Source organism: Akanthomyces muscarius (assembly GCF_028009165.1).
Source record: "Akanthomyces muscarius strain Ve6 chromosome Unknown contig_16, whole genome shotgun sequence".
NCBI classification, from domain to species: Eukaryota; Fungi; Ascomycota; class Sordariomycetes; order Hypocreales; family Cordycipitaceae; genus Akanthomyces; species Akanthomyces muscarius.
This window is the reverse complement of record NW_026611617.1, coordinates 28,967-49,691: the sequence shown is the minus strand read 5'-3', so window position 1 is coordinate 49,691 and position 20,725 is coordinate 28,967. Positions and strand designations below refer to the sequence as shown.

The window sequence follows — 20,725 nt, the reverse complement described above, 5'->3', positions numbered from 1 at the left end:
ATAAGCTCTGGTGGGGTAAGTAGCTCCGAAGGCATCTTGCTGCTCCGCGCGACGGCGGGACGGGCGGCTAACAGAGCAGGAATCTGTCATGCAATATTTTCATTACTTAAAACGTTTATAATTTATTGTCCCAGTACCTGCAATACATCAGCTTCGTCGATTGTTGTTCTTCTACAGCGGCGGACATGCGCGGCTGCAGACCGCCAGCAGCGTCCTGTCCGAGAACGGCGGCCGACTGTCACCCTGGTGGGGTTCTAACTCGGTGCGCGCCGCCGGCAGCGCGGTCCTGTCAGATAAGGAGCCCTGAGACTCGGGGTAGCTGTTAATAAGCAAGGCCATATGATCTAGCCCTTCAATGATACATAGTAATCAAGTAGAGACAAAATATGGTTCATAATCGGTACTCTTTCAAGCCACTCCAACATGAGAGCGCCACTCTATGTAGCCAACCCATCTTTCAAGCCGCGGTTTAGATAGTGTCCTCTCACGGAAGTCGCCTGACCACTCCAGACTCCAATGCCATGTTGTTCCAACCTCCTGCGCTTCACTCACTTCAATGTATGATAAAAACTTGTACGCTGAACATGCTCAGTGCCGCAATGACTATAAAATCACTTCTTTCCAGCGTCCTCCTTCAAGCTCACGATACGGTTGAGAACAATCTTCTCGTCAGTGCTATCAGAGTCCACAGCCTATGTCTTATTAGCAAATCGAACACGTAAAGGGAGAGCCCACAAATCAACTTACAAAGTACGCGACGCGGAGGGCCTGGAAGCGTACACTTTCCGGTCCGCCCTTGCCGAGTTCGCTCTCGCCCGCCGCCTCAGGCCAGGGAGCGCGGCGCTTCACCTCGTCGAAACCCGACTCAATGAGAGCATCAGGGTAGATGACTTCGCTCTCCGGGTTCAGGTCGTTGAGGAAACCCCCCTCAGCGTCGTCGGGCTTCTCGGACTTGAAGAGAGCGTTGTGGATGCGAGCCTCTACTTTCCTTGATCCAGCAGTTCCAACCCACTGGATATAAGTCTTTGCCTTTTTCAGTTCTTTATCGAAAACTGCACGGATCTCCGTCACCTTGCCACTGGCCTCGTCCTTGGTGAAAGAAGTGGCCTTGATGGGGTAGGGGGCGTGGAGCAAACCAACCGACTTGCCGGGGGCGAGACGGAAGTAGTCCTTGCTGTCTTCCTCGCGGAAGTCGGAACGATCGATGTAGACCGTCGGTGTGAACTTGACCTTGTGCGATCCCATCTTGGGGTCCTTGGGAGAGAAAGGCAAGTCAAGCTCGAGTTCCTCGGCGTCCTCGATGACAACAGGGACAGGGTCAAGAACCATCATCAGACGCGGCACCGACTTCTCGAGGTACTTGCGAATGCTCTGCTCGAAGCGGTGGATCTGGATAGTAGTAATGTTCGTGGTCACGCCGAGCTCATTGACAAACTCTAAAATGGCTCCGGGGGGCACGCCACGGCGGCGGATGGCGATCAGTGTATATAGTCTTGGGTCATCCCAGTTGCGAACAATCTTTTCCTCCACTAGCTTGAGAATCTTGCGCTTCGAAAGCACGGTACCGGTCAGATTCAGACGTCCGTATTCTCTCTGCATCGGCTCATACACTTCAAGCGACTTGTTGAGCCACTCGTAAGAAACACGGCTGAGGATAAACTCGGTGGTGCAGAGAGAGTGTGTGATGTCCTCAAAGCTATCACACAGACAGTGTGTAAAGTCGTAGGTTGGGTAAATCTTCCAGTCCCAGCCGGTGCGGTGGTGAGGGGTGTCGGTCTTGATACGGTACGCGGCCAAGTCCCACATCTGGGGGTTACCGTCCGTGATGTCCTGCTTCATGCGGAGGAAAGCTTCGCGGGGCTTGTATTTTCCGTCGCGCATATCTCGGAACTTGGCCAGGTTGTCCTCGGGGGTCTGGTCAGCATGTTTGCAGCGGTATCTGGCGTTGGCACCCTTTTCACCGCCGCGCTGGAGCTTGATCTCAGTGTCTAAATTGAATAATTAGTAAAGATTGAGCAATTCTCGGAAGAATTCCACGACAAACCCTCGCAATAGCAGACGTAGGCCTTGCCAATATTGATCAGCTTCTCCGCTAGATCATACAGCTTTTGGAAGTTATCACTAGAATATGTGACCTTGTAGGGCTCGAATCCAAGCCACTTGACAACTTCCTGGATGGCATTGAAGTATTTTTCTTCCTCCTTCTCGGGGTTTGTATCGTCGAATCGAAGGTAGGTCACACCACCGTGATATTTGGCGAATCCAAAGTTGACCGCGATAGCCTTGGCGTGTCCAATGTGGAGGTATCCGTTTGGCTCGGGCGGGAAACGTGTGATGACATTCTTGACTGGGCGCTCCTTGTAGACGTCGTCGAGGAAGCCCTGTTTGAACATGGCTTCAGGGTCGATCGGAGTCTCTTCCGGCTTGGGCGTCGGTGCCTTTTTCTCGGCGGGGCCAGCGGCGGCCTTTTCTTGACGGGCCTTTTCCTGGGCCGCCTTCTTCGCGCGTTTCTGCTGGCGCTTCTTCAGCTCGGCCTTGGAGACCATCTCACCGGTCTCCTCGTCAAGCTGAAGCTTCGCCATCGATTTCGTCGCTAGTTCGGCCATGGTGGCTGAGATCGGCCGCGGGGTCGATTGGTTGTAGTTATTGTAACTCGTTTACGCAGATGGAAAACTCGGAGCAGGTTCTCTCGGCAGAGATTCGTGGACTTGATGCCTTTGCAGTTGCGACAAAGATTGCATGCAGAAAAAGTGGCGGGGCACGACTCAACATGGCGGGGCAGGCCTTTGGCGATGCGCAGAAGGGAACTGCCCCCCCTTCAGGTTGCACAACACCAATGAGTCAGATGTCTCGCTCACATGCATGGTGCAGCCAATTTATTTACCAGTTTTGGTAATACCTCCAAATACAACTAAACATCTCAGTCTGCGTCGTACTATGAATGCTGCAATTTACGCTATTGCCGCAATGTATTTCTCATTCCAATTCCCACATTAATCTACCTTCCTATTTTGGGTGAACATCAAACTATCTTGTCCGTTTTGCTGAGGTATTGATTAACGTGTCTTCTTGCTTGTGCTTCTTTACGTCTGCGTCTGCTGTCTAGTTTTGTGATGGGCTGATTTAGTGGCCTATCATCCGTAAGACACGGGCTATCTGTGCGTCTCCAATGCCTTATCGCCTGGTTATGTCGCTAGGCAAGCTACCTAAGCAATTCTCAACGGTTGGCTCAGGAGAAGCTTGCGATCTCGGCCCTGGATCCAAAGTGAAAATGCCATGATGTTCTACTTGCATTCTCGCTACTCAAACCTCGCTGTCATGATTCAACAACGACAGAGCCTGCCTCCTGGTAAATTTAAGCTGCCGAACAAAACAGGGCATTTAGCCACGCGCTGGTTTCTACACCATGACACCACACGTCGATATCATACAGCCCCTAATCATTTTCTTCTAAATTCATTCGTCGATGATCACAATGAATTTCAACCAACACATAACCCTTTCGTGACTTCATGGTATTTTGGCCCGTCTCCCGGGGGTGGAGCTGCGCCGATGCCTGCGGGGCTGGGCTTTAACAGCTGCCCTCAGCAACAACTATGCCAGTAGGTTAGACGCCCGTCACACTTGAAATCGCCACCACAGCTGCGAAAGCACAAACTGCACAGTGACCGAGCGAGCATAGCTCAAAGGCAACAGCCCTCGACAAATATATCCCCAAAATCGCTTATCTAGCGTGTTTGCGTTTTCGAAGAGCGGCCTGCGCCTCCAGCTGTTGAGCGCTGCGTTGTTCCTATATAAAGACAAACATCTCCCCAGCAAACAGCTGATCCAACAACATCTACACAGCACGCTTGCATAGACCAGACTTTCCATCTCGTTTGAAACTCACCCTGAACCATCCGCAACAAATGCTACCAACCAAGACGCTCAAAATGGCCGCTTCAGTCGTTTCCCTAGACCAGATCCCGTCGCTCGCGTCCCTCTACCGCGACTCAAAGCTCGCCGCCAGCTCCAAGCCGCCAGCCACCTCACCATCTGAATCGGTCAACAATCGCGCGGCACTCATTCGCGGTGATCTTACCAAGCTACAGGTCGACGCTATTGTCAACGCAGCCAACACATCGCTGCTCGGTGGCGGCGGCGTCGACGGTGCCATACACGCCGCCGCCGGCCGCAGTCTCCTCGACGAGTGCCGCACCTTAGGCGGCTGCCCGACCGGCGAATCGCGCATCACCAAGGGCTACCGCCTGCCTGCCAGACACGTCATCCACACAGTCGGCCCCGTCTATAGTAGCGACGACGTCAGCGAACCGCTGCTTCGTAGCTGCTATCGCTCCAGCCTAGAGCTCGCTGCCCAGAACGGCCTCAGGTCGGTGGCGTTTAGCGGCATTAGCACGGGCATCTACGGATATCCCAGCGTGGATGCTGCGGTTGTCGCTTGTAGGACTGTCAGGGAGTATCTAGACGAGCACGATGGCCCACTCAAGAAGGTGGTCTTCGTCACGTTTCTACAAAAGGACGTGGATGCCTACAACGCGATTATCCCGTGAGTCACCTTGAAGTATTGATATCGGCAAATGCTAATGCCTTTTAAACACAGGACATTCTTTCCGCCAGCTGAGAGTACAGATTGAGGGCATTGCTATCTCCATGATGAACGGACAGGGAAAACTGCTAGCTAATTCGAGGGAACAAGACAGAAGGATCAAGTTCAATAGCAAAAGCAACTTAACTGTTTCCAAAAGCACAAACCTACTCCTTTCCTTCCTTTGCAAGCTTCGTAATCATCGTCTTGAGCTCTGCCACTTCCGATCGAAGCTTCTTCACTTCCAGCGCTGCCGCGTCATCCTCAACGTTGGGCCGCACAGCATCGCACGTCTTGATCCATCCCTCGGCTTCGAAATCCATTTCGTCCGCCAGTTGCTCCCATTCCTGAACCACGTCGTCATCCTCCTCGCCTCGAGCACGGTTTTGACGAATTCTGTGTGCCGTCTTCGTCTCCAAATAGGCCGCCACTACTAGTAGCGGTGAGTACAAGAATGCCATGATCCAGTCATTAACAGTTTCGTAGATGTGTTTTGGGAGCCACCACTCGGTCAGAGCAGATACGACAATTTCAACCAGGTTGAGGGGCGCAATATACACATTCTCGTCAGGAGCGCGAACAAACTGCATCGTCTTCTGGGCAAAGAGCGCCAGATATTCGTCGTCGGCATTTTCGTATATGTCTTCGTAGGCGGAGTTGTATAGCGCAATGAGAATATTGAGAAGGACAATCTGTTGAGTGTGAGCATATGACGATCGGCGATGAGCAGTGGACGACAACACACCATGACAACAAAAGTAAAGCAGTAGTAGAGAACTATGCCCCAGGGGTGAGCGAATGACTCGAAGCCTTCAAATTCCGGGCTTTGCATGATGGCTTTAAGCATAGATTCGACGATGAAAGGCACGGCGTCAATAGCATTGTTGTCTGCAGCGTCAAGGCCGATGAACGCTTGAAGAAAGCCAACGATGATGATGACGAGCAGGGCAAAGAAGATGACGGATTCCTTCATCATAACCTTAAGAACAACAAGCATAGCACCAAAGAAGCGGAAGCTATCGAGGTAGAGCAAAAGCCGAGACCAGAACATGGGTGCAATAAAGGCCAACAAGTTGTAGCTCAGCTGACTGTAAGCCGCCCTGCCATCTGAATCACGGTCGTGCATGAGCCCGATGATCTTGAAGACAAAGGAAACTGTTAAGAAAGAATAAAGCAATCCATTGAAGGCGTTCCAGAAGCCAAGAATCTGGTAGCCGGCTTTCCAGAACTTGAGGAGCTCGTCGCACACGAAGCCAAGAGTGAAGATGTACAAAGCAATCTCTTCGCCATCAAAGACTCCGCCAGCATTGATCGAGTTGATGGCGGCCGTGTACAAGGCGAGGTAGACGAGAGAGAGGAGGAGCTGGGCAGCATTCTGGTATCGCGGTGCCCGCATACGATCGGGATCCATGTGGGCAAAAAAATTGGGATTGTCCCTGTTTTTATAGTCGACAAAGACGGCCGCGTCGTTTTCATCCTGAACAAGCCATCCACTCCAGAGGTAGTTTATGCATTTCTGGTAGCCGGAAGAGCCGATGACGCGCACAGAGTGCAAGTCGACAGCCTTTTCGATGACATTGACGGGAGTCGTCGGCGTGCCGTCCACGATGAATGAATATCGCCGAAGCAGAATTGCATGGAGGAGATGATGGGGATCGTCCTCGGTCTCGATTCTGGGACATGAATTCATCAGCAGCTGGACACATAGGTAGACTGGACAAGCCGTACAGTTCCTTAGCAATAACTCCACAAGCCTCCGCTCGCAGGTTATGAAGGCCGGCATCCCATAATTCGACAACGGCCTCGCGGCGGAACCATCGCTGGTTCACCAGGAGCGAATAGACCTGTACCAATTGAGTAAGTCAAGGTGGATAGCAATGGATCGCCCGTTGAATACGCACCACGCAGGAACTATGAGACTCGCCGCCAGCTTCTTTCGCGGCCTGAATAACTTGTCTGGTAATGATTTTGCTATGGGGCGTCGTGACCCTCGCCTCGTCCATCTCGCAAGGGATGCATTCTTGGACGAGGTGACGAAGTCGCAGACAGACTTTTGTCACGTCGGTAGCGGGGATGGCGGATGTGAGCCGATCCCTGACATGGGGAGGTACCACTACAGAAGACGAATGCCAAGGTTAGTGACTTGTCGTGGCCGACATTGTAAAGAAAGCCTGGTCGTCGGAGAGAGGTGGGAACATACAAGCGCGCTCCTCCTCATGGAGCAGGTCGCGCCGGGAAGCCATAGCGAGTCGTTCAGATGGTATAGCACGAGGACGCGAAGTGATCCAAGCTGGTAGCGACAATGGGAGAAGTTAATTGGCGTCACGAAGCTGATTGCAATTGTGTAGTGTTGAAGAAGAGGAGGGGTGAGTGCCACGGGAGGCCGCAGGAGATCCAAGAAAAATCAGCTAGGTAGCAGACCACCACGAGGGAGTAACTATGACGAAACCAGCACGACGCGATTTGCGGCTGGCCGAATGGGACAAGCTTGGAACTTGGAGCTTGTCGAGCTGTTAACTTTACTTCTTCTTTTTGCGGGGTCCGCCTAGGTTGTTGTTAGCGTATCGTCAGTGCTGAGGTTGAGGATTCGCAGCGCACAACGGCACTAATGAAACGGGCGCTATCTACCAGTACAGCTATTCAGCTGCTACTGCACTTGGGAGGGAGGGGAATTGGCTCTTCAGATTCCTGGTCTGCAGTCAGTACGCAATTTCCAACCGGCCTACATCAATGAATAGAGACGCGGCTATGCAATCCAGAAAGCGACCAAGTTGCCACGAATAACGGCATAACGGCCTTCTGACAGACCGGGCAGTCTCTGGGTAGGTATTCACACCATTCACTAGCGTGACTGGACGATAAAGTTACCTACCTGGCTTGCTGTTCAAAAAGACGTGGGAAAATGGCAAACCCATTAACCCCCCAATTATCAGTGAATGACTTTATACAATACAAGGGCAACATATGTACTCTATACTGCTCTCAGAAACACAGCACCCCACACTGACACAGCCAAATATATTCCAGCTTCTTCAATGTAGCACATTTCGCTTTTTTCCATTTTGCGCCACTGTATCGTCGTCATGTCTGCCTGACCACACACCTGCGGCTTGCGGCCTGCAACCTGTTAGCGCTGTGCCTTTTTCCACCAAAGACTACCTAGTTGCGGCAGACCCTGTTGCCTGCCAAGGCCTCTTGTCTGCAGGATGACTTGTCCTGGATGCCAGCGACTCTGTGGCTATGGCGGCCGCCATCTTTCCACGTAACGAGCTTAGCAGTGCCGGCTGCCCGGGGTCCATTATCGCAAAACGCCTTACGGGCCGCCTTTTGGGGCCGCATTCACGCAAGAGGATGAGAGGTGATGATTCGTTGTTTCTGATTTACCATGCATTTCCTCCTCGGGCAGGCTGACCTGGTGAATCACAGGTGTGTGCTACGCCCACCGGCCAGGGTCGTTCGCCGCTCGTCTCTGCGGTACCCCAGATCGCAGCATATTTGAGCCGTTGATTTAGCCTTGACCAATGTCATCGCATATTCGCTCGGCAGCGCTGCTCAGCTCCCGTAATCCTCTGAGTCACTCCGCAGCGTGGCCCGTCTTGTCTGGCCGCAGGCGATGCCGCTGAGGCCTAGCCGCCGCCACATTACACAGCTTGAGAGACCGCTGCCTGGGCTGTCTGCCTGATGCCGCCTCGCTCCAATAGGTGCATGTAACCCTGCTGCCAATGATAAATATGGCTGTATGCAGCTGCACACTCTTCACATCTCTTTGTTCCTTTTCCTTCTTCATTCACTTTCAGCCAACAACTCCGTCCACGTCCCGTGGCTTGGTAGAACGTGATACGAACATCAAACAACGGCGGTATAAAGCTGCACAATCCCAACCGCCTCCATTTTTGTACCCCTCAATACAGCACTGAGGCCGCGACTCTGTTCCGGATTCTCCCATAGGCGTCTTCACATCGCAGCCCATCCGCCGAAATGGAGCAACAGGGTAACTCAGCACGGTCCATGGAGGATGGCAAGGCCGCCGAAACCAGCCCGCTCCCAACCCAGACAAGCCCGCCGGCGCCTCAAGAGGCCGAGCCCGTCAATCAGACAAATGAGACCACGGCCGAAAAGAAGGTCAAAAGCACCGATCGCCGCAGAGAAAAGCAGCAGGAAGCCAAGATCCATCGAAGAGACACAAAGTCCCGAAGACGGGGATCCCACCAAGAGTCTGATACCACCGATGATGATGACGATATGAGCAGCGATGATTCAGATGCATCTGAAAACTCGTGTGCAGAGAGACGATCCAAAAAGAATACACGTCGCTGTCGCATCCGCAGAGTCGGTTCAGGAAAACTGGCCAAGTCATCCAGGACCACATCCAAGCGCCACATGCGGCGCTCTAGAGACGACAGCGACTCATTTCTAAGCTCGGACTCTTCGTCGAATTCCGATCGCGAGGTTGAAGTCCGCGTGACTCGCGATGATGGGCAGAGCGGAAGCGACACGGATAAGGAGGTGCAAGACCTTCGTCGACAGATTCTGCAGCTGCAGCAGCAAGTCGCTCTGCAGCCAGCCATGGTCACCCCGTTTGCTGCGAACCCCATGGTGTACCCAATGCAAAACTTCAACCCATACGCCTTCAGTCCCTTTATTGCTCCATCCCCGGTTCAATCAGCCAATACTGTGCCTGCGCCGGCAACAACATCGCCTCCGCCTCCGCCTCCGCCTCCCCAGCAAGATACTCCTCCTCCACCTCGCCTACGCCGTATATATCGACGCGGAATACCAATCGAGGTCGAGGAGGGCAAAAAGATCAAACCTCGTGGCAAGAAGGACGGGAAGCCATCGTTTCGCCGAGTGGATTTTGTGTGGGATTCTGCGGCGCTTTGCTTCAAAATTCGAGATACGACAGACGCACAGTCGCAAGACGAAGAGGATGAAGAGAGCATATTTCTAGTTCGGAGAACATTTGACACACAGGGCAGATATCGACAGACCTTTGTTGACATCAGGAGCAAGCTTTTGAGAGAATGCCTGAAAGAAACAATCGGAGAAGTCAAGGGGGTGACGTTTGTGGAAGAGATCCCCAAACTTGATCCCGATTTTTTGTTTCTTTACATGGATGACCTGCGCGCCCACTACAAGCATCTGAAAAACACCAAGCCAACAGGAGACTCAAAGCGAGAGCGGTCCAAGAATGCCAAGAAACTCGATCTAAAGATCATGCATTTGAAGGTGCTGCTGAAGTACCTACGAAAGGATTATGCAGAAATCAAGCGCCAAGTCGATTCGCTTCTCCGAAACGGGCTCATCACCTTCGAGCTTCTGTGGGCTCTTTGGAAGCCCAAATCTCTGGTATACACTACGACGTACGGTAACGACGATGAGCCTCGCGTGTTCCGCGTGGAGAGCGTGGAGCGGCACGCAAACATGCAAAAGGGCGAGTTCTACCACATTGACGGCAAGTACTTTGAATACGATGGCAAGAACTTTGGCTATGGAAGCATGGCGGAGGAGATTGGGTCGTTCCGCGGCGCTCGTAAAATAACCAGCCTGCCGTGCTATCCGCTCAAGTTTCACCGGGATGAAGCTGATGTACGGAAGAAGCTCATTGAGCGCGGCAAGAAATTTGTCGAGCTACGCGGCGTTCACTACAAGAGCTACTCAGGTATGGCGTACCTCAAGAGCAAGAAGCACGGCATCATCAAGTTCAACGTGCAGCAGAGCCGGATGATGGTGGACACCAAGACGTTTCGCCGCATCAATCCAAACTATCTCCTGTCGCCGCTTGGACATGCAGCGAATGGCTCACTTCCCCCGAGCGGCATATCGGACGATGAGGACGACTCCGATTATAACTCGTGCGCGTCGGATGCCTACAATAGCGACAATGGGCAGCTCGAGGTTCTCACTTCAGTGTACAAGGACGGCAGCGAAGAGACGAAAGGCTCATCCACTGCCAAGGGAGGGTCATCAGACTCTTGTGGCAAGAATACCCCTGCATCATCAGGCATCGATACCGACGGCCGAGGCAAAGGCGACAAGACATCTGAGAGCAGCGCCGACGAGTTACCACGCGCACTGACCGACGAAGACTACATCCTGGCCTCCCCCGTCGTGCTGGGCTTCGCTTTTGCTGAGAAGCAGTGGCTCGAGTTCAAGGTATCCAACGTCAACGAGGTCAAGTGGAACGACCAGGCGTGGGACTCGCTGGTGCTGGAGCCCGAGACCAAGGACCTGATCAAGGCGCTGGTGACGTCGCGGCGCAGCAACGCGTCCAAGACGATTGACGACGTGATCCAGGGCAAGGGCAAGGGCCTGGTGACGGTGCTTCACGGGGCGCCCGGGACGGGCAAGACGCTGACGGCCGAGGGCATCAGCGAGCTGCTGCAGTGCCCGCTGTACATGGTGTCGGCGGGCGAGCTGGGGACCGACTCGCGGTACCTCGAGGCGGAGCTGCAGCGCATCCTCGACATCTGCCACGCGTGGGGCGCGGTGTTGCTGCTCGACGAGGCCGACGTCTTCCTCGAGAAGCGCAACATGTCCGACGTGCACCGCAACGCGCTCGTGAGCATCTTCCTGCGCCAGCTCGAGTACTTTCAGGGCATCCTGTTCCTGACGACGAACCGCGTCGAGACGTTTGACGAGGCCTTTCAGTCGCGCATCCACATTGCGCTGCGCTACGACAACCTCGACGCCAAGGCCAAGCGCAAGATCTTTTCCATGTTCCTCGGCCGCGTCCGCGCGCTCGGCAGGCTCCCCGTCGACGCGCTCTCGGACGAAGACCTCGCGCGCCTCGTGCGGCAGGACCTCAACGGCCGCGAGATCAAAAACATTGTCTCGGCGGCGCAGGACCTCGCTATCAGCAAGGAGGAGACGCTGGGCATGAAGCACCTGCTGCAGGTGCTTGAGGTGCATGCGAGGTTTAGCAGGGACCTCAAGGGCGGGACGGGATACGAGGATGCAATGAGGAGCTACTTCTAAGGAGGCGGGGTTCGGCGCTGCGGTGCCAAGTGTGTCTGATGAACTTGTCAAGTAATTACGAAATTTACAACTTGATTTGCATGTATGGCGTGGCTTTTTTTTATAGCTGGTAACTCGGGTAACTTGATCGATGGCAAGATCCCTGACATAGCATAAGAAAACTGTTAAAAAAATACTATCACGGCTCGTGGGGCGCGGCTATTTGAGCCAAATGAACTCTGGCGAGCTTCGTGTTGAAGAGCCAAGAGGACAGTCATGGCAGTTGCAATACTGTTTCCCTGCCAATTTGCCATCGGATCGTGTCATACTAGTCCAAGGGGCAATGGCGCAGCAAAATTATTGAAATTAAACACACCATTGATTCGCAGGTGGTCCTTCTTTGTCTTTTTTTTTTTGAGCAAGCTGACGTCTTCTCCGTGGCTTGGGCAGATCGTTAATCATTTTACCATGCCAATACTGTAAAAGTCCAGCGAACAATCCTGCATTACGCGTACACTTTCTCCTTTACTGGCCTGCAAGCGCCGGAAGGGTATCCTGGGGTTGGCTTGTGGGCGGCCCGTATTCTGAAACGGCACCGGCATGTCGGCGCCGGGGGGAGACGGGCTGGAGCGGTCGCCGCGGCAGGGAACTAAGTAACTACACAGCCATCCGAGCCGCGTGTGTTCCACGAAGTGGTGCGTGTACTGGCAGGAGCAAGCAGACAGACCATAGCCTGGACTCAGAGTGGGTATAGGTTTTCTGTTGCCGGTTCCAAATTTCTTTCAGCCGTGGTGGTGTGCGGAGTAGACCTGCCGCTTGCCCATGATTGTCGTCGTCCCATATAATCACGATGACGCAACAGATGCATTCCCCCATGCAGAAACAGTGCAAAAGAAAGACGGCTGGGTAGACTGGCGGCAAAATAATGGATTGGTGGCCGGTGGCTGGTCAGAAAATAGTAGCTTCCACTACTTTGTCGTCTTCGAATACAGACGGGGAGGCACGGTAACGGTTGTCAGTTGGTGAAGATAGCCATCTACCTGGCTTATCATTCACAAGATGGAGGCATATCTGGTAAGAGGGCGAGGCTGCAATATTGGTTGGCCATGCCATCTCGGAGAAGAGATATGAAAGACAATAATTTGATGTGCATGTCTTGGGCAATTGCCGGATTTTCCGCACAGTCGATACTAGCGAGTGGCTACCAATACTTTGGCAAGGGAGGATGAACCAGTTCCTTTTTTTGCTGCAGCAACAGCATGGTCCGATTTAAGCAATCCGTCGTCAAGAACATAGAGACAGCCAATGACCCAATTAAATGAATGGGGCATGTGCTTCTATATGACCTAGAAGATATATTTGAGCTGCCATAAAATGCACCGGTGACGGGCGTAAATACTTGTTTGTTTGTGTACTTCATAGTTAGGGGCAATAACACCTTTCGCTTTTACAACGTTGTTTGAAATTATAGAAAAGGCCCACACAGTGTGAGCTTTATTGAATTGCACTGTATACCCCAATGAAATTGAATTTCAAATTCACTCCACTAGGCGGTGGTTCTATCAACAAACGTATAGCGTTTCGAAGTCTTTCTAGTTACAGCCTATCTAATGTATTTAGCGTGCGCTGTAGCTGCAGAAATAGTAGAGTACTAGCTTCACATTTCTATACAATTCACGACAATCTGCACTTGACAAGGTTATCGCTATAATACGACTATTATCAATTTCTAATTAAGTCGAATAAGAATATCAGCGGCATTTCAAGTCATTACACTCGTTGGCTCATAGAAACATTGATCCCAGTGCTTCTTGCCAGAACCCCAAAACATGACTAGCTTGTCGTAGAGACAGGTCGCTCCATTTTCTGACTCAGGCCATCCGCGCAGGTAACCAATGTGATCTAAAAGAATTGCCTGTTCCTCCTTGTGGTCCTGAAGTGCCACACCGAGCACCGCTGATGGCCACATAAGGCCTCCTGACTCCGGTAACTCGAGCGTCGCCTGCCTAAATAACCGAAAGAGGCGGCTCCGGTACCGCACTCGCGCCGTCTGGCTGCTGTCTTCTTCGAGTGCGGCGTGTACTAGGCCAAGCTTGTCGCGCTGCTTATGTTGCAGGCCTTCTACATCCACTCCATCACTTATAGTAGATTGATCATGTCCGTCTGATGTTCCAGAACTCGTTTTCGCAATCGATGCATCTGCGGTTGTGGCCATGTGCTCCTCACCTCTAAGCGGGAACGTAAACACAGCCGCGAGCCGCGATGGCAACGCCAATATCGCGTAAAGGGCAACAGACGCCTGGTAGACCCGCGCAGCGAGAATGTAAATGTCATCGTCAGTCGGATACGCCTCTCCCCATCTGTGCGGGTCGACGCTCTGGATCTTGGCATACGCCTCGCGGGCCACCCCTTCCCACTCAGGGGCGTTCTTATTGGCCGCCACGAGCGTTCGTAGATATGTGATGCGGATCATGGCCTGGAACACAGCCGTAGGGCACGGAAACGAGTGACTACCAGTGTGGCCATACGCAATAACAATGTCGTCGTCAGACCAGTTGGACATATGTTCGATCTGGTCGTTTGGGGGGCTGGTCGTGTTGCACATACTTGCCACCCTGTATATTGATGATAAGCAAACGTATTTTCTTAAATGAGGGTCTGGAAGGTATTTTAATCGCGTAAGAATGGAGACGATGACATACAGTAGAGGGTATTGCACGATACGAAACTGTGGGGAGAGTAGCTCAGAAAGTCCATAAGAATAGCTTTTGATGAGCGCTCCAAAGCCTTCTGCGTGTGCTCTCCATGATGGCACTGCAAAGCAAAGCTGCTCCAAGAGACGCGAACGTCATTAGTAACAGATACTTTTATCGTGTCATCTCCATACTTTGCCTGGAGTATTCTCCAGTGTGGCACGGCAAACTCAGGCAGCTCGTACCTCAGTATACATTAACTTCCGAATATATCGAAGAGCCTTAAGTGGAACATCGGGTGTGGCAATACAGAGGTTTAATTTCTGTATGACAATCGAAATGAGGTTGAACAACCGTGCCCAGAGGGGTTTCAACTCTGGCATAACACCGTAGCGCGGCGCGATCCGTCTACTGGAGAAGAGGCATTGCAGACGATGGGTTAGGATGTGCATGGTAAATGTATCACCATCAAAATCTTTGTCAGCCACGAGCTGACTAACGTTATTGTCATGGCTAAACTCATACGCACTATCCCCGTCGCCGTGGTATTCGTGCATCGGGGCCATAATGCAAGCATCTGCGTGTTTCTTTTAGTATATGTTCTTGTTGTTATTTCGCTGTTATTAGTCGACGTACAGTATTCAAGGGCTTCCTTAACGTGCCAGTCTGGCGAAGGCAAGCCTCCAACTGGTGATACTGGGCCTATTGCCACCCTATAGACGCATTGACGACTGGCTAGCGTACATCTTTTGCAACAAGGCTGCGTTTCGTCACATTTGACATGGCGAGATCTAGGTGTTGAGGCCAAGTTAGTCAAAGAATTGTCCTTCTAACGGAAAGCTTATTTTTCATTGTCGGTAGTTCAATTAAAGTCGGACCGAACCCGCTGTGAATGCAGATTTAGTTTCCGAGACGAAGCGGGGACAAACACACCGACAAGCCAAACATCCTGTCCTTGATCTGGTAAACCAAGCCTTTTTCCTGGGCTGAGAAGAATCGAGGGGATTCACGGGTGGGATTTCAGCTAGCGAGTGTCGTATTGTCGTGGCCTTTTCATGGAGCCTTTTTACCAATGTTGCCAGGTTGACTTCCTGTTCCGAGGCCGTCCCCGCCCGCGCTGTGACGGCGATATCCAAACCCTTGTGCTTGTCCATTTCATTGGTTTCCTTGCATCTATGATTTTGATTGTTGGGGGCGGAATGTTGAGGCAATCACTTTCGCTCATCTGGGTTAGTATTCGAAGCACATGAGTGTCGACTGCGGCTTTTACTGAGTACGAACTAAATAGTGGCAACGAAGCAGCTGGGTGCTTACGTTAGTGGATTTATTACTGCTAAAAACGAGCGGCTCATCACGGTGAGCAGTAGGTGCCTCAGGCGGGTACGCCTAATTATATTTCGTAAGGGAGCGGATGATTCTGATTATGCACTAAACAACAATAGAACTCAATAAATTTTTCAATAAAATGAAGAGAAATCTGTAAATTAATGCGCGGGGCGTCAGGAACGCCTTCAGGCTAATGAGCCCATAATCACATTTTATGCATAGTCAGATTAGATGTATGACTGGATCGAATAGCAGACATGGAGGTGAAGACAGTAGAGAAGCAAAGAAGGTAGCTCTCGGTATGGGTCGCACTGTGAGGCTAAGCACAGATTGGTGCTACCCGCCGCTCCTCATATGCTAGCACAACGAAAAATGCATGACCTCAAAATCCATCAATGGTGGCAGCCATTTCCAGTTCGCTAGATATGTATAAGTTAAGTAGCCTCAGGTACCTGCCACTGTTGGCTGCAGTAACTTGGAAAGATGGACTAGTTGAAAAGCGGAACGCCCTTTGCCCATGCCTGTGGTGCCGTTTCTTTGTTGGCAGCATTCCGTTGCGTGCCAATGCTTGGTGCCTCAAGAAAGGGAGGGCGGACGAACGACCACACAAAAAACAATGGTTCAATTTTATGGACTCTCTTCTCTGGGGGGATTTTCTTCTGCTTCTTTTTTCCCTTGCAGATCTATTGTCGTGTTTTCACATGATTGTCATTGTTCCAGGAAGGCGGCGGCGAATGGACATGCTCGAAAAGCGGAGAGAAACGACTCGCGTAGGGAAGAGAACAAAAAAATTGAATCGATACAGCGGAGTGTTGGATTCGAGAGCTTTCTTTCGGTTGATCAACTCACGATACATTGATACATGATGAAAATAACGCAAAGTACATGGCTGGCTGTTAGCACCAGGCGCATTGCAGCAAAACGTCAGCATACTGACATGTGGTGGGCCAAGGAAGGAAAGGGTGGGCGGGTCAACACTCCGTCTTGTACGTTGGGTGACATGTGAGGGCGCGTCAAGAGCGAGCTTTTCACCATGGAGTGGCCAGCGGCTGTACCTGACAAAAGCGATCAAGTTTTTTTCTTTCTTCTTTCTTGCGCCTTTTTCCTTGGTCTGACGGAGACGAGGACAAGAGGGCAAAACGGAACTGGGCCGTCAGGAGGAGATGCAAGGTGGGCCGGAGTGGATTCAAAGCGCCGTGATAGACGTGGTCTAGAACGGTCGATGAGTCACGTGCCAGGCACGCGTCAGCATGCTTTGGATCCTTGCCTACCAGTATCCGTCCTGCCAACAGATCGCGCAGGCGTTGCAACGGAAAGAAAAGGATTGAGTGAAAACTGAACAGTAGCTGCGGGGCAGGCATTCTTCCCTTCCGTTTGAGTAACAGTACGTACTGGTAGAGGAGTGGCCATGGATGTGGTCACCTTGCGTTTGGGCGCTGAGATGTTGCCGAATCATCAGTGCATTCATTGCCCTACCGCGGGCGGCGCACATGATTTGTAGGTATCTACAGATTAGGTAGTTCTCGTTGACAATAAGCAGAACTGTTGGCTGGCTTCCACCAGGGCGCCTGCTGAGACACTCATTCTCACCCGCGCAACGCTCCGTATTGCTCAATTTCTCCAGCGTCTAAAAAAAGACATGCAGACCGAGGATTCCTTGTACTCGATGCAGGGATATACACCGTAAGTACCTGGTTATTGTTTGTGCTGCTGGCATGCTGTACCAGTAAGCCGGCCCCAACTGCGGCCTCAAACTGCTTAGCGCCACTCTGGCTGCCCCTGTGCCCCTGTCCAACACACACCAAAGCCGTATCTTACCTACGCAAGTACGGATACCCAAAAATGCTTTACAGGTGCGCCAGCAAATCGCCACACAACAAAGTACACCTGCCGCGATCAAAGAGAACAAGTGAATAGGAAGAAAAAGTCTGCCTCGTTTCAGCGCCGGAAGAAAGGAACCACATGGCTGGTACTAGTAGTGCTACGTCTCCAGTGATTGACGTTCTAGACGCTGTCCAGGACTGCGCTGCCGAGGAACCTGGGAGCCAGAGTGGGCAGGTACAGCATATGTACAGCGCTCGCCAGCGCATTGCACTGCTGTAAGCTTGTGCATGCCGTGTCGCTCCAGCGCACCGCTTCGATGTTTTGCTCCTGCAGTACCTCGTCGTTGTGGACCGCGCTGGGGACAGACTACTCAGTTACCTCCCGCACTTGCCGCACAAGCCAGTGTCGTGGGCTTGGGGCCCTCATCCTGTCCATTGCGCATGCGGTCACACCATCCTGTCGTCGCAACTTGGCAAGTGGGCAGCATCGCCATGCTGTGACATTTTTTTCGCTGGGGAGTGAAATGTAGTCGTTGATTGTCCTGGTGGAGCGGTGGTTGTGTGTGTGGCTCCTTTTTCCTGGGCTCCACCATGGCGCGTTCTTGCCCGTCTCTCCACCCAGAAACCAGCCAATGGTGGTGCCTCTGTGCCTGGCCGGCGTTGGCGTGTTTGTTTCCCCTGATTGAATGTCTCGCTGCAAGGTACAGGTACCTCGGGCGCCCAACTCACAGGCGCTGTGTGCCCTGAAAGGTGCCTGCAACTGCCAGCGCACCGCCGGCGGCCCAGGCACAAACTCTGATGGCGCCGGTGCGCTGGTGCCAAGTTTCATTGGGAACATCCCCTGTCTAGGCCCCGGCTGGCATCTTGCCCTCCCGCCCTCACCCCTGCTCACCTTAATAACGCCCAATCTCCCTCTCCACGCTCCTTTTTATTCCCTCCTCCCCCCTTCCTTCTTTCTTCACGACATCCTCAATACACGGCCACGCCATTCCATTCCTTAACCAACCCCCCCGACGCTCCCTATCTGCTCGTTGACGCGCTTGTCGCTCACGCATCACACTCCTTCAAATCTCGCCCGTTCTGATTCGGCCGCCTCTCGAGTATTCTGCGAATACCGTCCCAGCGCCAAACAACACGACCACTTTCACCTCTTGCAACCATTCAACCGTTCAGACTCTTCAGCATCTCCTAACGAATTCGACACAATGAAGTTCTCTGCCGCCGTTATCCTGGCTGCCGCCATTGGCGTCTCTGCCCACCCCAGCCACCACGCTCACCGCAACGCCCACCGTTCCGTCGAGGGTCGCGAGTTCGTCATGGCCAAGAAGCCTGCTCCTCCTGCGCCCACCACCACTACCGCGCCGCCTCCTCCTCCTCCGGCCACCAGCTCCGTGGCGCCGGCTCCCTCTTCTGCTCCCCCGGCTGCTAATGCCGCCGTGGCTGTCGACTCGTCTTCCAGCTCCAGCTCTTCCAGCCCTGCCTCGTCCAGCTCCGCCAGCTCCGGCGCAGGCTACAAGCCCTTCTGCAACGGCGTCAAGAAGCGCGCCACTCTCGCCCAGATTGCCTACGCCGGCAACACTGGTGCTCCCGGCAACCCCGGCTGCAACATCATGGAGATTCCCTCCAGCGCTGCTTCCAACTACGACTACACCATGAAGTTCGTCAACCAGGGCAGCTCCGAGCAGGCATGCGTGTGCTGGAACAAGATTGGCCCTGACGGTGGCATCAACGGCTTCTTCAAGAACAACGAGGCCATCAGCTTCAAAGTTGCCGGCGGTGGCGAGAGCCACGTCGCTGTCGAGGGCAACTCCCAGGTTGGCTGTTCGTGCGGCTCTGGAGAGGTTCCTGTGACCTCGTTTGGCCAGTACGCCGGCACCTGGGTCGAGGCTGACTTTGAGAATGAGTCCAACGGCGGCTGGTCTGGCTTCGACGCCTCGGCCCTCGTCGCCGCCAAGTTTGGTCTCCCCATCCCCGGCATGGAGGTCTGCGGTCAGGGTACTTGCTCTACCATCAACCCCGGCGGCACCGGCACCAATGCCTACCTCGGCGGCATGGAGGATGACGATGGTGTCGGTGGCAACATCCCCAAGGGTCGCCTGGCTCTCACTGTCAAGATCAACACCAACTAAAGACTCTTGTTGGAATCAAGCGTTTGTTGGCTGGCAAATTCGTTCTTTTTTCAGATACCTCGAGGCTGGATCTTGACCTGACATGGCCTTTTTCTTTTTGAGGAAGCAGTCATTCTTGGCAAAGACGTCCTAGTGGCGTTTGGTGCGTTGGCAATGTTTTTTTTTTCGCAGGGCTTTTTTGGGGAACATTTTACAGAAGTTCTTTCACGATTCGTGATGGGTGTGCAAGGGTAGCTGGGCTCTGGCACACGGATACCTAGTCTGCCGCCGTATAGATAGCACACCTTGTTCTTGGATACATACTTTTTTCTACTTTTTACAACCTCTTTTCTTGACACGATGTTTGGACCGCCATGGCTGCGACTACGTGACACATAACTTGACATGATAATGTGGCTCCCCCTCGTCGCTTGCCTTAGAATGTGTATAATTACACCGTGTGTTGATGTTTTGCCAATGTCGCCAACTGGAATGCTGCTGCTACACGGGCGCATAGCTCGCCGTCCGAGACATGGCGGCAGCAACAAACAAGAAACGGGGACCAACAAAGAAACCGAGTCAACAAACAAGACCCATGAGACATTTCTTGTCTCGCAGGTCAGAGACTGAACAATGTTCAAATTCTCCCGAAAAAAAATTGTGTGTGCATTACATACGAATACTACGAGTTTGCCAAACTGACTCGCCCGGTGAGGGTTTTCGTGGAGTCTGCATCGGCGCCAAGCGCTGGGGCACAGTGACATCTGGGACCTGATCGGTGAAGGGACTGACTCACGAGCTTGTTCCTCAGAGAGGAGCGGGCGGGGGCCAGTCTGGCGCATAATGTACCTGTTCAGTACCATGCTCCTGCGCACTTTGCACCGCTACTTTGGCGATAACGCAATGTACCAAGCGTGTACCCGGGCCGCCAATGTCACTTGGTCCGACGGTCTGAATGGTGTGAAGGGGAAAAAACGGCAAACTGGGTCACTGCGAATTTACAAGCACACGGATACATGCGGCAAGTTGAGTCCCGAGTTCAGGCACCAAGCACATGTAGTTCGGGTACGTACCTTGCCCAGCGCACCTGGTCTTCATCGCCGGTCAGAAAGCAAGCCCACGTTGCGGAAAAATTTGCCCGACGAGAAGTCTCTGCTGGCGAATGCGCGGCACGTTGCCTCGCTGCCCGAAGAAAATTTTGCCAGTTGTGTATCAACTCAGCGAAAGCTTGGGATG

General features: G+C 52.8%; 7 protein-coding genes across 8 annotated transcripts; 3 read left to right on the top strand and 4 right to left on the bottom strand.

Annotated features, from left to right (window-relative positions):
* Positions 1-611: 611 nt before the first annotated feature.
* LMH87_008023 (uncharacterized protein) lies at positions 612-2,606 on the bottom strand (the record flags this gene model as incomplete). The annotated part of the gene is made up of 3 exons (XM_056196815.1): positions 612-692; positions 748-1,988; positions 2,045-2,606. 3 exons carry the CDS (start codon positions 2,604-2,606, stop codon positions 612-614), a joined length of 1,884 nt encoding a protein of 627 aa, XP_056057106.1.
* A 1,302-nt stretch (positions 2,607-3,908) lies between these two features.
* LMH87_008022 (uncharacterized protein) lies at positions 3,909-4,634 on the top strand (the record flags this gene model as incomplete). Its single annotated transcript, XM_056196697.1, has 2 exons — positions 3,909-4,546; positions 4,601-4,634. 2 exons carry the CDS (start codon positions 3,909-3,911, stop codon positions 4,632-4,634), a joined length of 672 nt encoding a protein of 223 aa, XP_056057105.1.
* A 118-nt stretch (positions 4,635-4,752) lies between these two features.
* LMH87_008021 (uncharacterized protein) lies at positions 4,753-6,828 on the bottom strand (the record flags this gene model as incomplete). The annotated part of the gene is made up of 5 exons (XM_056196580.1): positions 4,753-5,277; positions 5,331-6,258; positions 6,314-6,429; positions 6,487-6,698; positions 6,786-6,828. 5 exons carry the CDS (start codon positions 6,826-6,828, stop codon positions 4,753-4,755), a joined length of 1,824 nt encoding a protein of 607 aa, XP_056057104.1.
* Positions 6,829-7,022: 194 nt separating this feature from the next.
* Positions 7,023-7,839, bottom strand: LMH87_008020 (uncharacterized protein; the record flags this gene model as incomplete). Its single annotated transcript, XM_056196459.1, has 6 exons — positions 7,023-7,130; positions 7,184-7,190; positions 7,242-7,273; positions 7,458-7,465; positions 7,689-7,702; positions 7,760-7,839. The coding sequence occupies 6 exons, from the start codon at positions 7,837-7,839 to the stop codon at positions 7,023-7,025; spliced, it is 249 nt and encodes an 82-aa protein (XP_056057103.1).
* Positions 7,840-8,563: 724 nt separating this feature from the next.
* LMH87_008019 (uncharacterized protein) lies at positions 8,564-11,560 on the top strand (the record flags this gene model as incomplete). Of its 2 annotated transcripts, none has more annotated exons than XM_056196342.1 (1): positions 8,564-11,560. In XM_056196342.1, the coding sequence occupies one exon, from the start codon at positions 8,564-8,566 to the stop codon at positions 11,558-11,560; it is 2,997 nt and encodes a 998-aa protein (XP_056057102.1). The 2 variants fall into 2 exon arrangements, with proteins under 2 accessions (XP_056057102.1, XP_056057101.1); XM_056196341.1 differs by having other exon boundaries at positions 9,800-11,560.
* Positions 11,561-13,301: 1,741 nt separating this feature from the next.
* On the bottom strand, positions 13,302-15,386 carry LMH87_008018 (uncharacterized protein; the record flags this gene model as incomplete). Its single annotated transcript, XM_056196228.1, has 7 exons — positions 13,302-14,154; positions 14,242-14,366; positions 14,478-14,809; positions 14,869-14,884; positions 14,977-15,023; positions 15,166-15,181; positions 15,303-15,386. 7 exons carry the CDS (start codon positions 15,384-15,386, stop codon positions 13,302-13,304), a joined length of 1,473 nt encoding a protein of 490 aa, XP_056057100.1.
* A 3,200-nt stretch (positions 15,387-18,586) lies between these two features.
* On the top strand, positions 18,587-19,510 carry LMH87_008017 (uncharacterized protein; the record flags this gene model as incomplete). Its single annotated transcript, XM_056196115.1, has 1 exon — positions 18,587-19,510. One exon carries the CDS (start codon positions 18,587-18,589, stop codon positions 19,508-19,510), a length of 924 nt encoding a protein of 307 aa, XP_056057099.1.
* Between the last annotated feature and the right edge of the window lie 1,215 nt (positions 19,511-20,725).